Raw genomic sequence first — 16,688 nt, 5'->3', positions numbered from 1 at the left:
CAAAAGCTGAGCAATAAAAAATGGGCAAGGGTAAGAGGTGGTTGTCAGCAGCAGACCTTGAAGTCTTCAAGGTAAGAACATCCATTACAAGACTCAGGAAGATGGTTCCGCAGGTGAGAACACGGGGGACAAATTGAGAAGAGTGTACGCATGCGACTTGAAGGGGTTGTGCACATATGAGAAGGTAGGACAGAGGAAGAAGAGAATAGAGCCGATTACAAAAAAACACCTGCAAAGCCACTAAACCTAATATTTATCAAGATTAAATATAATTTGCACAACTTTTAATTACCGATGAGAAATTCTGAATCAACAATTTTTCAGTCAATTTCTGTCAGCAATAATCTCAACTGAGTTTGTCATTATCGTTTCAGTTTAATGGCAAACAGTCAAGATTTGCGAGAAAAGTTTCACCTTCGTCATTGCTTAAAGTGCTCATTTCTATCGTAATCATGAGTAAGTGGCGAGTCAGCATGAGCGGTGCAGGTGTGCTGGTTCCCAAACGCCTTGCAGGGTTGGCCTGTTCATCATTCCCATCCGAATCCATGATTCTTGATGTTGGGATCCCAGGTTCAAATCCCATGTACAAGGGTGTTTCAAAAGTCTTGGTACAATTTGGTTTTCATCTCCATTGAACATTATTAATTGTAATTATTATTTATTTTTCAGGTTATGTTCTTGGAAGTTTGGGAATTGTCTCCACCAAGTTTCATTAGTTTGGAGTAAACACGTCATAAACAGCACAACAACAAAGTAAAATGGTAGAATGGTACCTCGAGACGAAGTCTGTGATCAAGACTCAGCGGCTTTATCACAAACATTTCAAAGTGAGACAACGACCCAGCAAGAACTGTATTATTCACAGAGACAAGAAGTTCCAGAAGGAAGGAACTGTTCACATTCTTATTAAATCAGGGAGAAAGAAGACTGGGCATTCAGAAGAGAACATTGAAGCGGTGAGACAATCTCACTCAAAGTCCAAAGAGATCCTCTCGACGGCGCTCACAAGAGTTTGGTCTTTCGTATCCTGAAGCAGGACATGGAACTTTATGTGTACAAAGTGGAGATCAAACACTCTCTTAAGGAAGTTTGTTGACAGGGTAATCTCCTTCAAGACAGAGCACATCTGGTCTCCCCATTCCCAAGACCTCAACCCACTGGACTTCTTCTTGTGTGGCTACGCAAAGGACAGGGTTTACAAAGACAACTCTCTTAACTTCCATCAGCTAAAGAGAGCCAAATGAGGAGTGTGTGAGGTCCATGTCACCTCTGACATGCAAGACGATGACACAGAACTTTGCTGTCAGAGTGAACGCAGAGTGTACGCCACAGGGGTGACATCAAGCACATCATTAACGCCGTTCCATCATTATAAACCAAGTTACAAAAATCGCCCGAGTCTTTCCTTTATGAGGGGTGATTGTTAATTTTGTGTACCTTTTTCAAAATAAAGCGTTGAAATAGTACCAAGACTTTTGAAACACCCCCGGTATTATATTGATTTGTCCATTGATCCACTCCTGTACTTGTAATTGTGTAATGGTACACCATTGTCTCCTGTGCCTCCTCCATAACTCCAAAACTATGAAACCTCGCAGCTTGAAACTTTGCATAAATACTGAGGGAACTCCACGGGAGTGTATGAATGAAAATTGGGTGTTTGGGTTAATTTAAACACCCCTTCAGAAGATAATTAAAGGCCTTATTTAATCATCCTTTATCAAGGCATCATCCTTGGTCAGCCCCTGAGTCAGCCTTCTGTCAGCTTGCTGGGGTCTTAACAAAGCGCGAATACACCTGCGAAACGTGAAAAACAACAACCATGAATACGCGAAGAACAGGGCCACGAATGTCGAAGCAGGTTGCATTTCATAAACCGTGAATAGCGAATCCGTGAATAGCGGGGTCCAACTGCAATGCCTGAAATACATTTTCTCCCGATCATACTATCAACACCGTCTGAAGCCAACTACCGCCCGGACACCTTCGATGACAACCACCGTCGGGAGAGGACCACTGCCCGGACACGTCGGGAGTGTCAAATAATGTGCGAATAAAACTCTCTAGATGCTTATAAGCATGACAGCTGAAATGTGATAACCTCCAGAATCTCTTCACCTGAACCAGATGAAAAAAATTAAACTGCAGTAATGAATTTAGCAGCAGTTCCACCTGCTAAAAAAAAAAAGTGTTCATTTATCCAATTCACAGATTGTTTGATACTCCGGACGTCTCCAGGCGGTGTTTAGTATGACCTAGCCAGGCATAGCTTATCAACCATTTCAATGGAGTGCTTGCTTGAGTGCTTAATCGTAGTGGGCAGATCGATTCCAAAGTACTCAATTCCAACCATGGAATGGAAAGAAATTGAAAAGTGAACCGGAATCGACGTCGATTCCAAGCGATTGCCACTTCAGGGAAAGAAGCGTTTTGTTTTTTTTTCGGGGGATTTTTTTTTGGTCCCTGTTGGGCATGCTTCGGTTACACATGACCTGGTAATGTATTAACTGAAAAGGAAAACACCCGTGTCATCCGCATCCCGTTTGCAATATAGCAGGAAAAGCAAGTCACTTGCAAACTAAACACAGCCCAAGGGTTGGAGTGTTCCTTTTCAATGAAGAGCAAGGCATTTGGAGTTGGCCAGTAAAATGTACTGATTGCTTTGCTGACGGATGGTTTGGCAATACATCAACTGATAAAGTTTTGACAACATATCGTTCAAAAGATTCAGAAGTGCAGTTTTGAACTATTTCTGGAAGGTTAAAGATGACAGTCTAAAAGTTGCATGCTCATTTTGTTCAATAGACATTGCTCATTTACAGGTGAAACTGCAGAATTTTTGAAAAGTGGAAAGTACTGAGCAAAAGCAAATTTTACTAAGGGGGGTTTTTTTTTCCACATTTTCACGTATTTTTGCGATCAGGGAGTATGATCCCCCTTAGAAATTTTTGAAAAACATGGATGTTAAAATATGCATTTTGGGGGTGACCCCATCCAAATTGTAACAAAATAACTCTGCAAAAGAAAGTGATATTTGGGGAATATATATTTTTTTATTTAACCTGAACATTCATTATTGGAGCCTGGTGTTGGCTTAACGGTTAGGGAGGCTGGCTTAAGATCTAAGGGTCTTGAGTTCAAGCACCTTTTTAACGTTGAATTTACACCAGGTGGGTTGACTCAGCCTGCCATCCTTCTGACGTTGGCAAAATGAGGACCAGTAACAGGGCATTAGAGCAGCAGTAGCGCTGTGCCCCCAGAAAATGATGCAGCCAAGCAGCCACGGGCTGCATACGAATAAATAAATAAAAATCAATTGCTGGGAAGATTCTTTTCAGTTAATACAGCATTTTGTTATCATAAAAGAAATGAATACTAAATGCCACATACCTTGACAGGACTTTTAATACAAGTGTTTTAAGGTGTCACACGTCACATACTGGAACAGTTTTGTGGAATTACCCTCGCTCCAGTGTAAACCAGAGCATTCACTACCCAGCCACCCCCTCGTGTTTTCTTGCATACTGGATTGTCAGGTCAGGTCAGGTATGGGAGCATGCGCCGGAACAGCGTGTCGCTGCGTTCACTTTCCGCCGGTACTCCAGGGGCCTCTGTCTGGCCATCCCCCAGGCAGATGTCTGGCCCATCCCCCATCTTAATGAGATGCTGATCAACCTGCTGCAACCATGAGGCATGTGGTGAGCCCATTGGCCTCTTCCACCCATGAGGCTCCCTTCCTGAGAGAATCCAGTGAGCAGAATCAGCGTTAGCAAAACGAGCCACATGTCCATACAGCTGCAGCTGATGCTCACGGTCTATGCAGGAAACAAATCTCATTTGAGTCTCTCTCAGCAACCGATCATTGGACACAAAGTCTGACCAGTGATAGCCAAGGATTCTCCAAAGAGAACTGGTACCAAAGGAATTTAGACTCCGTCTCAGATCCTTGGTCAGAGTCAGTCTCACATCCATAGAGCAAGACTGGAGGCACCAAGTGCCTGAAGACTCAGACTTTCATCCTCCCGCACAGGTACCGGCAGTGCCACATCCCATGATCAAGTGAATCCATGACTCCCCAGGCCTGACCCACACATCTGTTGAACTCTGGCTCACAGGTAACAGAGACATAAGTATCACTGCCAAGGAAAGCGAATCTCTCCGTGACCTCCACATCCTTTTTTTTTTCAACAACAACAGTTTTAACCCAGAAAACCCGTAATCCCAGTGGCTCCGACTCCTCATTCAGCACCTCGAGGGGCCCCAAAAGGATATCCAGAGTCTCCACAGAGATGACTGCATCAACTGCGAAATCAAGGTCAGGCATCTTGACATTCCTGAACGATGCACTACAAACTTGATCTCTCCGAAATCCTTCCCAGAATCCAGTCCATAAAAGCGCTGAAAGCGTGGAGGACAGTACAGACCCCTGATGAACTCAAGTAACAACTGGAAATAAGTCAATACAAAGATGATATCACCACATCTCACTGCACTCTCAGCACCAGAGTATAGTTCAGACATCAGATTGATCAGTTTTGGTTGTACCCGACGAAGACCAAGAATCCTCCAGAGCACATCCCGATTCACTGAATCAAACGTTGTGCAGAGATCAACGTAGGCTGTAAACAGCCCCTGCCAAAACTCTCGTCTGCATTTGGTGAGGACCCAAAGGGCAAGGATACGGTCAATCGTTGACCTCTTTGGTGTAAAGCCTCACTGCTCTGCACACTGGTGCTCAAGCAGATGGTGGCGAACCCCATCAATAATTATCTGAGCAAACACCTTGCAGGGCACTGAGAGCAGCCTCACCCGTCGGTAGTTGTTACAGTCTTGGCGATCACCCTTCCCTTTCCAGAGAGGGACAACAAGGCACCTCTTACAGTCACAGTTGGGATGATGCCTATATTCCAGGCAGAGCACAGAACAGCATGCAACGACACGAGTACAGAATTTCCACCAGCCTAGAGAAGTTCAGCATGGATGTAACAGATCGCCGGAGCTCTACCCCATTTCAACCGGTTTACCGTAGCCTGTTTCCACAAAAGTGGACCACGGTTGATTGGAGCGTCAGCAATAGGGATAGCAACACCCCTGACATCTAACTCGACAGCTGGTGGATCAGCCTGGTACAGCCGCTCAAAGTAACTGCCCCAGCGGGCCTTCACTTCGGACTCCTCTATCAAAAGCCCTTCACCCTCCGCTTCAACTGCAGTACACCGAGGACGGGCTGGGAGGAACGCAATACGAGAATTCCCCTGTAAGCAGATGCCTGGTGTTGGCTGAATGGTTAGAGTGGCAGGCTTTGGATCCTTGGGTCCTGAGTTCAAATCCAGCTCAGCTGTTGAATTAATACCAGGTAGGGTTAACTCGGCCTGTCATCCTTCCGAGGTCAGCAAAATGAGTGCCAGCGTGCTGGTATACTGTGTCGGAGTGACGACCCATCCAAGACTGTGCCCAATAGCCAAGGAGACTGCTTAAGCAGCACAAACGCTCTGCAACGAGTATGGTCCTAATCTCCTCCTCCTCTTTCCTGTCAGCAGGACAAGAATCACTTGGCCACAGGTGATGCTGTAAGGCCTACCCCCTCACATATTCCTCGCACATAGCCATCCTTGTCTACCATTAGTGCACGTACAGTGTTATGCCTCAGATCCCTGAACAGCTCAGCTCTGCCATTCAGCCTGGCCCAGCTGCTCTGGTCAATGATATCCATTGTCCGACGAGAGACAAAATTCTTTTTCGCCCCACCGTCAGTTCCAAGATCTAAATCTGGATCTGGATTTGATAATTATTTAATTATCTTCACCATTGGTGAAGAAGTGATTCTTCACCATTGAGAGATGGGGCCAAAAACGATGTGTAACATGATATTTCAAAAATGTAATGGGCCCGATGAGGAATGCGCTCTACCGACTGCCCTTCTAGTTCCAACTGTGACCGACTGACTCGCTCGTCGCTTTTCCGGTTGCATCTGGTTTCGAACCCCCCACCCCCCCCCCCCCCCGATCAAACCGACCACAAGCATATTTATGTATTATACCATGAAAAGCAATATGATGCCACCACAGATTTCAATTGCACGCAAGTTCTCCGTGACCTTTTGGGAGATGATTGAATAAGAATTGTACCTTTGGAGAAATATTAAGCCCTGTCAAAGTGATAATTCAAGGCAGCAGTCTTCCAGAGATATTTTAAATCACCCATGAGGGAAGAATGAATGTCACAGCCTTCCATTCCGATCGGGGAAACGCCACCTTTTCCTTTTCCTCACCCTGTTCTTTTATAATTTCCTACATCTTCTTTACACTTATATCTCTATATTTTCATGCCAATGAATTAATACTATACCATTAATATAACAAAATAAAATGTTAAACACTAATTATGTAAACGAATATAAATGCCATTCCAACGTGATAACAAATATCGACAAATCTGCCAGGAGGGAAAGGCGAATACGTAACACCGACATAGACACACGGTCTCCTGCCTGGTGGACATCTGATCATGGTCATGCGCTTGCAAGCTTTTGTACCCAGGTCGCTAAAACAAAAATACCTCACAATAAAAACTACCATGGGAGTAATTCATACAATTGTGGTCACGATGCATCAACATTGCACCCCATTCGGACGAAATGGGTTAAGAAATGAATCAGAATATCGGAATAGCACTCAATTCCTAATAATAGCAACATGTTTTTTCTGATGACGAATATACAGAAACCTCTGTATGTGTCGTCACAGAAATATGGATGGAGTTTCACCCATGCTCATTACTGTAATATGTCAAATATGCTAAAACATTTGAAAAACACCAGAGAAAGAACCTATTAGTGATGGTTGAGAATGTGTATTCAAAGAAACTAAAGTCTGCAACAGCAACAAGTTTGCTTTTGCAATCGACGATTGAAAGCACTTTCACCCTGGTAACGCCCCACTACACTGCCTTCCCTTTCCCTCCCCTCATCCTACCTTCCCCTCCTCATGCTGCCTTCCCTTCCCCCACCCCTCCTCACTCCCCTCCCTCTTCACTCTTCCCCTCCCTCCTTGCTCCCCCTTCCTCCCCTCTTTCCCATCCCCCTCCTCACTCTCCACTCACTCCCCCACCCCTCCTCTCTCCTCCTTCTCTCTCCCCCTCCTCTCTCTCCTCCTTCCTTGCCTCCTCCTCACCCCTTCCATTCTCGTTCTACCTCCTCTCTCTCTCTCTCTCTCTCTCTCTCTCTCTCTCTCTCTCTCTCTCTCTCTCTCTCTCTCTCTCTCTCTCTCTCTCTCTCTCTCTCTCTCTCTCTCTCTCTCTCTCTCTCTATATATATATATATATATATATATATATATATATATTTTTTAATTTTCTTGTCTGTCTCTGTCTCTCACACACACTCCCATCCCTCCCTCTCACACTCCTTCTCCTCTTCTCTTCCCCTCTCTCTCTCTGTCTGGGGCTCGTGGTCACACACACACACACACACACACACACACACACACACACACACACACACACACACACACACACACACACACACACACACACACACCTCTCTCTCACCCCACCCCTCTCTCATCCCACCCCTTTCTCACCCCCACCCCTTCTCTCACCCCTAATCCTCACTCTCTCTCCCCCCCCACCCATCTCTCTCATCCCCACCCCTCCCTTTCTCTCCTCCCTCTCTTAGTATTCCAGGCAGTGAAGTGATGGGTGTTATCTGCTTGTACATGAACAAATTTAAAGATCTAAAAAATATATCCTGAAAATCAATCCACATTTTGTTGAAAACTCCCAAACATTTTGCCAAACATAAATTAATTATAAATAGTTTCTAACACATGAAAACAAACAGCAAACAATATTGTGACATTAAACAACTTGAAAGCATATTTTTCTTTTTGAATTGCAATGAGATTGTATTGGATTATAATCACAAGATGGCATATTAAGGATAGAAGATAGATAAACTACATCGAGCTGAGATAGATTTCACCAATTAAATGCAGGACTCACTTCCGTGTTACCGCTTCCAACACACATAGTTGGGATGCTTTGTCTTCACATGGACCGACATATACCAAGCGATCAAATCTATCGAGAAGTCAAAAATTGAAGGGAACATCGAGAGACGATCAGTCCTTTGGATTTCTGCTTTTCGTACTGGTTATCTGAACACAAAATTATTTGTGCCATTAAAATTATTCAGTAGATATCCCAAACAAAATGATGTTTCTTCATAATCATCCCGAGATAAGCAAATATTTGTTCACGTTCTCGTCTCCTAAAAGCACCTGCCAGGTCGAAGCAAGGCTGGGTCCAACAGATCGGGCCTGTTGGTGGCCCCAACGACAAACACTTCACTCCCATCTTCCTCTCGTCCCTCCAGTGCACCATCAAACGTGTCACCTTCACACTCCTTTATGGCACACCCATCTAACTCTGCCAAAAGCTGAGAAACCACCCTGGAGGAGGATGAGGAAATGAAGAAATTGAATAATATTGGAAGTTGTGAAAGGGATGTGCTAAGGCTGGAGTTGATATAACCAGAATTGTACTTTATACAATTAAGTTTACTGAGTTTACTCAAAAATAATATTTTTTTTACTAATCTTCTCAATTTATGCTTCAATGTGGGGAAATTTTAAAGGACTGCACAACAGTGAGTGACATTAGCACATGTACGGCACATCCGTTTTACAATCATGTGTCTGTACGTACAATTCTTATTTATCACTCTCATGTCATCATTAAGCGTTTAGCCATTGATGTTCCAACCTCTAAAAGAAGAGGTTACGGGTGAAAATGGCACCACTGCTTCCCTTTCTTGCGACCATTAATGGCCAAGTACATGCAGAACGCTAAACATCGTCTGGTATGTAGTGTGGGGAGGTTGGGGAGTGGAGGACATGGCATGGCTGGTATAATGCATTCATCTTCTTTTCTCTTGGGGTTTCAGCAAGTTGCAGAAGGCACCAACTGCAATTTTGCTTGCATCAAGGTTAAAAAAACAAAAACAAATTCAGCACAGCTGCTTCTGTTGTGCAATCTATTAAAAGAATCTTCTTTCAAGCAATCTATTGTGTAGGATGTCTCTCTGATAAATAATCGTTGGGGAGGAAGTGCTTGGAGCACACACCATAAATGTTCACAGGGAAGCTTCCTCAGGTTAAGTGGATGAAGCCGTTGCTATAAAAACATACTGGTTCTTTGAGTGCAAGATGATAAAAACGAACACCAGATTTCTTTCTCCGCAAGTTTGAGCATCCCCAAATCATAATTTTGCAGAAAGCAATGTTTTCTTTTTTGGTGGGTGAGGGGGGATTGGGTTAAACAATTTGAAAGCCGAAAATCAACAATTTACAGGCTGCTGCTGTGAGATTCAGAGACCACGCTGCTTATCGGCAAATTAGCAAGATTGGGTCCCGTGATTAACTTTCACTGGAAGGAAAAGATGTGTTTGTTTTATTAATATACAAGTCAAGCTTTCTTTCATATCGAAATAATTAGTCTTTTGTTCAATTATGAAAATGTATTGGAATTATCAACAACATGAATGGAGTGTCACTTAAAGGTCTACAGCAGTGGAATAAATGAATACAAAATTGCTGCCCCATAAAAATATCAATTTAGAAATCAAAAAAAAAATCTATCTATCTATCTCTATCTCTATCTCTATCTCTCTCTCTCTCTCTCTCTCTCTCTCTCTCTCTCTCTCTCTCTCTCTCTCTCTCTCTCTCTCTCTCTTTCTCTTTCTCTCTCTCTCTCTCTCTCTCTCTTTCTCTCTCTCTCTTTCTCTCTCTCTCTCTCTCTCTCTCTCTCTCTCTCTCTCTCTCTCTCTCTCTCTCTCTCTGCACAGCTGTTGCTCGCTTGGCACGTGCGTGCAATCGCGAAGACCTGTTGCTCAGTTCCTGGCGGTACGTGCGGAGCCTGTGTTGCTTTCTCCTTTCCCTCTTCTCATCGTCTAAATGTTTTAGTTTTCGTTTTCTCTTGACCCCCTTTCTCTTTTACATTGAGCGAGAGAGAGAAAGAGAGCGCGCACGGTAGGTGGAGTTTGGGTTTCTCAGAACCCCTCCCGGTTTTGAGGCCTGGTTTCCATCCGACGTGTTTTGTTAGTTTTTGCCATCGCTTTGGCTCCTTTAAACGATTCTTGGACCGCGTCCATATTATTATCATTAGTATTATTATTATTTTCCTCCATTCACCAGCGTAGCTTGTGTATTGGTTATTATTATTATTATTATTATTTTTTTTAATACCCCGAGGCATTGAGTGTTATTGCGCCTAAATCATGGCGACCGTTGAGCTGTTAGAGTCTTTAAGTCGGAAAAATGGGTTTTCGTGTACGCCACCACCCGAAATCTCAGTTGAAAAAGTTGTTTTGTGTGTCGAAAAATTAATCAGCATGCATAGTGTAATAGCTGCATCGAGAATGAATCAGCGTGTTGTTATCTTCGTCGCTAAAGAGGAAATGGTGGCGCAGCTTGTGGAGTCAGGACTGACTGTGGAGCCGGATATATTCTTCTTCATATCACCCCTCGATGTTCCATTGATGAAGGTACTCCTGTCAAATATTCCTCCCTTCATAAAAAACGAGCAGGTGAAGGCTGCTTTAGAACAGTATGGCACTGTGGTTTCAAAAATAACTTTCATTCCTGTTCGCTTTAAGGACCACAGTACAAAACATTCTTTCCTTTCGACGTCAACTATTTATTATTCCGAAGCCAAACATTCGTGAGCTTGACGTGATGTTAAAAATTGAACATGAAAAGTTTACTTACCGCATCTTTGCCACATCACAGACTTTAGTGTGTTACAAATGTGGACAGTATGGTCACATGAAAAATGAATGCCCAAGGGGCATTGAAAAAGAATCAAGTAAAGTTGAAAATGTAAATGAACCTGAGGTCACTGGGGTGTCTACTGAGGCAGGGGAAAACTCTGAAAATCAAACAAATGGAAAAAATGAGTCTGGTTGGGTGACACGAGGAAAACTGAGGCACCAAAGTGCAGTTTTAGTCGAACCTTCTTCATACGCGGAAGCGGTCGCTGTGAAGAGGGTTTCACTCAATCGGAAAGAGAGTAACCAAAATCCTTCAGATGTTTATGCCTGTCCTCTCACATGTGATGACGAGGAGACTATGGAGCTTCAAAACAAACCATCAGTAGATGTCCCAGGCAGAGACAAAACTTGTTCTGGACATACAGTAGGTAGTCATACACTGAAGCAGGATGTTCATGCGGAGATTGTGTCTAACACCGAAGAACCAACTGTTGAAACCATAGTCGTGCCTAATACCTCAGAACCAGCAGTTCAGACTACAGTAGAGCCTAATAACTCAGAGCCATCTGTCAAAACTATAGTTGTGCCTAACACCACAGAACAATCTCACCAAACTGTAATTGCACCGAGTACCATAGAACTGCCTGTCACATCTACAGCCACACCCATTACCTCAGTGACTTTGAAGCAGACACCTGAAAAGTTAGAAACAAATCTGCTTCCTGAGGATTCCTTTTTCGTAAAACCATTTCCAATGTCTGCTATATCTGTAAAGAAAAAGGATGCTGAATTTGAACACGAGTCGTGTGATTCCGATGATACTTGTTCAATATCAGATTCTTCTGAGTTGGATGGTGCAGCTGGAGATTCACAAGACCACAAGGGCTTAAATGCCCCTGCTCCTGCGAAGGTGATCAAGTTCCTCCATAACACCTTTCGGAAAAAAATTAAACTAACCGATTTCTTTCCGGAACTTGATAAATTTATGCTTACCGCATCCCTTATTACTAAAAATCCAGCAGCCTATGGCACCAATGAATCCCACGTACACAGATTGAGGAAATATGTAACTCTGGCAAGGAAAGAACTTCAGTAACCAGTACCCACCTATAAAATACTAAAATGGTTCTGTCTCTTGCTTGTTTAAACATAAATGGGGGCCGCGCCCCTATACGTAAAACACATGTTCGACTGTTACTTGATCAAAAGCATATTGATGTAGCTCTTCTTCAGGATGTGCGTTGTGGACCGACTTGTTCTGCAGAGTGGCAAACCACAATAAGGGGTTCTTGGTTTTTCAGTTCCTTTGATTGCTGCAGTGCAGGAGTTGCTTTCTGGTTTCGATCAAGTCTTTCATCGAACCAAATTGTTTTTCACGAATTCATGCAAGGTCATTTGGCTTTTGTCGTTTTTTTCTTATGGAGGCTATAAAATCACACTATTAAATGCTTATGTCCCAAGTAATCCTGCAAAAAGAAACGAATATTTTTCCATTCTTGATGATTGTTTATCCCAGATTGATTTTAGTGGTCTCGTGTGCCTCGCTGGTGATTTTAATTGTACCTTGGAGCCAGCTCTGGACCGTAATGGCTCAGAACCTCACCCTGAGAGTGCAAAAGGGTTTGCGACCATTTTAGCAAAGTATAATTTGGTTGATGGTTGGAGATTGCAACACCCCAAAGTTAAACAATATTCGTGGTGTCAAGCTTCCAATAACAGGGTATCGTTCGCTCGCTTAAGGCCCGGTCACACCTTGACGTTTTAGCCAACGTATGCCGATTTTTGAATTTTTTTTCCAAAAACGCTGGCACACGTTGAATACGTTATGGGTAAGTTTTGATAACATTGAGAGCACGCTGAAAAACACTGCCATACGTCGTTGTACGTTGGCTTTAAACGTACTTTTTGGTTGTCCTCAAATTTTTTCATGCTTGAAATTTCACGACGTATGCCGGCGTATGACTCACACGTTCCGCTACGCTGGCCACAAGTTGTATGCACGGTCTGTGATCGTTGACAGACGTCAACACATGCTACTTGTAAGTTAATCATAAGTTGAGACACGCCGAGGTAATGTTTAGCGTACCCGAAACTTATTTCTAACCTATTATTAACGTGTTGTTGGCACGTTACGCGATCGTTGCCACACATCGACAGACGTTACTTTTAAGTTACTCATAGGCTGAAAGACGTCGGTATAATGGATCGTCCTTGCGTCAGCGTCCACGGCCACGGCCAGGACACTTATTTGCAGCATTCTTCAAACTTTTCTTCGGCATGACGAGGATGTTCACACTTCGATGTCTAGCTTGGCTATGATTCCAATTGTCCATCGGCAGCGTCTATTTAAAATAGTCGAGTTTGAGCGTTTTAACACGTTCAGAAGAAACGCTTCAAATTTCCGAGTGCCAGCGTCAAAAAACAAAGGCGAGTGACAGCAATTTAAATCGTTCATTGTAAACAATGAAAATAGCTGAGTGGTACCGTTTAAAAGTCGTTGAGTGTAAAAAGAATCGAATTGTTGAGCGCAAGCGTCTACTTTCAATAGTGGGGTTTGAGCGATTTAGCACGTTCAATAGAAACGATTAAAATTTCCGAGCGCCAGCGTCAAAAACAAAGGCGAGTGACAGCAATTTAAATCGTTCATTGTAAACAATGAAAATAGTTGAGTGGTACCGTTTAAAAGTCGTTGAGTGTAAAAAAAAATCCAATTGTTGAGCACAAGCGTCTACTTTCAATAGTGGAGATGCAGCCATTTAAATCGTTGAGTTTATCATTTAAATCATTAAATCGTTAAACGCAGGGACGATCCATCATAACCCACACCCTCCCCCTCACACTCACCTACTACTGCCAACATGAACAAACTACTACTAATACTAATACTGATACTGATACTGTTACTGCTAACATGGACATCGACTCAAAAAGGACTCGAAAACACTGTTGGGTTCCCCTTTTATGAGCAGCATTTTTATATACCAATTCCCAAAACCGCTGGGAACACGTCTTTATATGGCAGTTGTAAGCTAGAAACACGTTAATTTATTTTTTTTGTCGACCGGAAGACGTCATTGGAATACGTCTACATACGTCGATGTGTGTTGGGACTACGTAAAGAATTGGTTCAAAGCACGTCAAACATAAGTTAGAAATAAGTTTTGCGTAAAAAAAAGACATTACCGCGATGTGTTTCGACTTATGAGTAGCTTATAAGTAGCCTTGGTGGACGTGTGTAAGCGTCCACATATCGTGTGTAAAACTTATCCCCATCGCATGCGGAACGTGTGTCATACGCCGAGTACGTCGTAAAATTTTGAACATGTTTAAAATTTCTTGACGTACTCTACTTACTACGACGTATGATAGCGTACTTTAGCGTTCTACTCACGTATACCAAACTTACTCATACCGTATTTGACGTGCCCCAACGTTTTAGACACATTTTTCTTAGGTCGGCATACGCTGGCAAGATCGCCAAGGTGTGACCGCGATGTTGACACTTCCATTTCTACGGCAGTTATGATTCGAATCGTTGTGTGTCAGCCTTTTAATAGGCTACGTCACGACATCGTCGGCGATGCGTGCAACGCGCTATGCCTAAGTTAGACTATCATTGGGCATCGGTTGTGTAGGCTGACAACAGGTTCAGCATTCGTTGGTATAAGTTATCTATAACACAACGAAACGTTCTGTGTCTGTTACCAATGCGTTATACATAAGACCAAGTCGCTATGAATACGTCCGAATCTTTAAAAAAAAACATCAAAAGTTCAACGTAAGCCAGCGTTTTAGATACATTTTAATACGTTGCCATCGCTGGCTAAAACGTCAAAGTGTGACCGGGCCTTTAGATAGATTTTATGTTAATAATGATTTTCGGAACTTCATATTGTCTACGGCAATTTCTCCCTCTGGCTTTTCGGATCACCACCTAGTTTCTTTAAAATTAACTTTTCCCTATCTTCAACGTAGGAGTGCCTATTGGGCTCTAAATGTTAGTCTTTTGGAAGACAATGTTTTTTGCAATGCTTTTAGGATCTTTTGGACTTCTCTTTACGGAAGGAAAAATACTTTTCATAGCAAGCTACAATGGTGGGATATTGTAAAAATCCACATCAAAATCTTTTGTCAGCAGTATAAACTTCATCATTCTCGGGATAGTCTTTCAAGGATAACGATTCTAGAAAAAGAGGTTTTAGAATTGCAAAGAAATCCTCTTGAGTTGAACAGAAATCAAGGATTACGTAAAGAATTTATAACTAAAAAAGAACTTCACAGTCTTGTCAACGAAAGGGCTAAAGGGGCTTTAGTGCGGCTTAAGATTTAAAATTTGAGTCTTTTTGACACTTCATCAAAGTTTTTCTTCTCTTTGGAGAGGAAAACTAAAGCTCAACAACAACTATTATCTGTACAATCACCTGAAGGAGAGATAGTAAGTGAACCTAAGATGATTAAAAGAATTGGAATCGATTATTTTTCTTCTTTATTCTGTGCAAAAAAGATTGATTTGAATGTTGCAAAAGCCTTTATTGAACCTTTACCCAAGTTGTCTGAGTCACAGCGAGCCTCTTTGGAGAGTTCCATCACGCTGGAGGAGTTGGGTCTTGCTCTTTCCAGTATGGCGTCCGGGAAAGCTCCTGGTCTGGATGGAATCCCCTGTGAATTCTACAAAACCTTTTGGGACATTATCGGACCCGAACTTTTGGAAGTACTCAAGGAAAGTTTTCAAGTTGGGGAGCTCCCCCTAAGTTTCTGGCGAGCCGTTGCTTCCTTGTTACCAAAGAAGGGAGAAACCCAGTTACTCAGAAACTGGCGTCCTGTCTCCTTACTGAACACCGACTACAAGATTTTTTCAAAGGTCCTTGCCTCTCGCTTAAAATTGGTAGTCCAATCTTTGGTGCATCCTGATCAAACCTGTTGTGTGCCTGGACGATCAATATATGACAATCTTGGCGCTGTTCGTGACATTGCTGATGTGTGTGATCTTCTGCATAAAAGTACTGGCTTAATCTTTGTTGATCAAGAGCATGCCTTTGATAGTATAGATCATAGTTATCTATTTGCTATCCTAAAGGGTTTTGGTTTTGGTCGTATTTTTGTATCATATATTCAGTTGTTGTATCACAATATTTCTAGTTTATTCAAAATAAATAATGAGTTGATTCCTCCCTTTACTGTTACCAGAGGAATAAGGCAAGGGTGTCCCTTATCCAGACTCCTTTATGTTCTTTCCATTGAACCCCTTTTAGTTAAATTGCGTGAGAAACTTGTGGGATTCTCTGTCGCTCCGGACATACCTGCTATAAAAGTTGTTGCTTATGCAGATGATATCTGCACTACAATTCAATGTCAAGAAGTTGTATCTGAACTACTTAAAACTATGAATAATTTTACCCTTGCTTGCTCAGCCAGAGTAAACTGGACAAAGAGTTATGCCTCCTTTTTTGGATTAGCAATGCATTTTTCCTTCCCAACACTACCTGGCAATTTATCCTGGAAGAATAATAGTGTTTACCATTTGGGTGTACACCTTGGTGATACTCAAAGTATTCAGAAAAACTGGGATGGACTAACAGACAAAGTCTACTCCAGACTTCAGAGATGGAGGGGCCTTCTGTGCAAATTATCATATCATGGAAGAGTTTTAGTTATTAACAATTTGGTCTCTTCCATCTTGTGGCACAGGTTTATTGTCTTGCAGCCACCTGCATGGCTAATTAAAAATATTCAAAAACACTTAATCGATTTTTTCTGGGGTGGTATGCACTGGCTTCGACCAGGTGTGCTCAGCCTTTCTCGGAATGAGGGGGGTCAAGGGCTTGTTGACATCACCAGCAGGATCATGACTTTCCGCATTCTTTTTGTGAAAAAGTTGCTTTATAACCACATGCCTTGGGAGAGTTTGACCCTTTGTTTG

The 16,688-nt window shown here is 42.6% G+C and overlaps 1 protein-coding gene across 8 annotated transcripts in view; it reads right to left on the bottom strand.

Annotated features, from left to right (window-relative positions):
• Positions 1-16,688, bottom strand: part of PEX6 (peroxisomal biogenesis factor 6) — a 140,233-nt gene that overhangs the window by 13,445 nt on the left and 110,100 nt on the right. For 5 of the 8 annotated variants that reach the window (XM_085888178.1, XM_085888177.1, XM_085888180.1 and 2 more), the window contains 2 exons: positions 8,280-8,450; positions 8,002-8,079 (listed from right to left, as the gene is read on the bottom strand). In XM_085888178.1, the coding sequence (XP_085744304.1) occupies positions 8,002-8,079; positions 8,280-8,450 (249 nt within the window). Of the gene's footprint in view, positions 1-78; positions 157-3,145; positions 3,288-8,001; positions 8,080-8,279; positions 8,451-16,688 lie in introns of those variants that run through there. The other 3 variants (XR_015060037.1, XM_085888182.1, XM_085888181.1) reach the window with 2 other exon arrangements.

The sequence above is a fragment of the Eptatretus burgeri genome, chromosome 7, assembly GCF_056783735.1.
Source record: "Eptatretus burgeri isolate ZD-2024b chromosome 7, Ebu_testis_v1, whole genome shotgun sequence".
NCBI classification, from domain to species: Eukaryota; Metazoa; Chordata; class Myxini; order Myxiniformes; family Myxinidae; genus Eptatretus; species Eptatretus burgeri.
The sequence above is the reverse complement of the archived record's forward strand: the minus strand, read 5'-3'. Positions and strand labels throughout refer to the sequence as shown.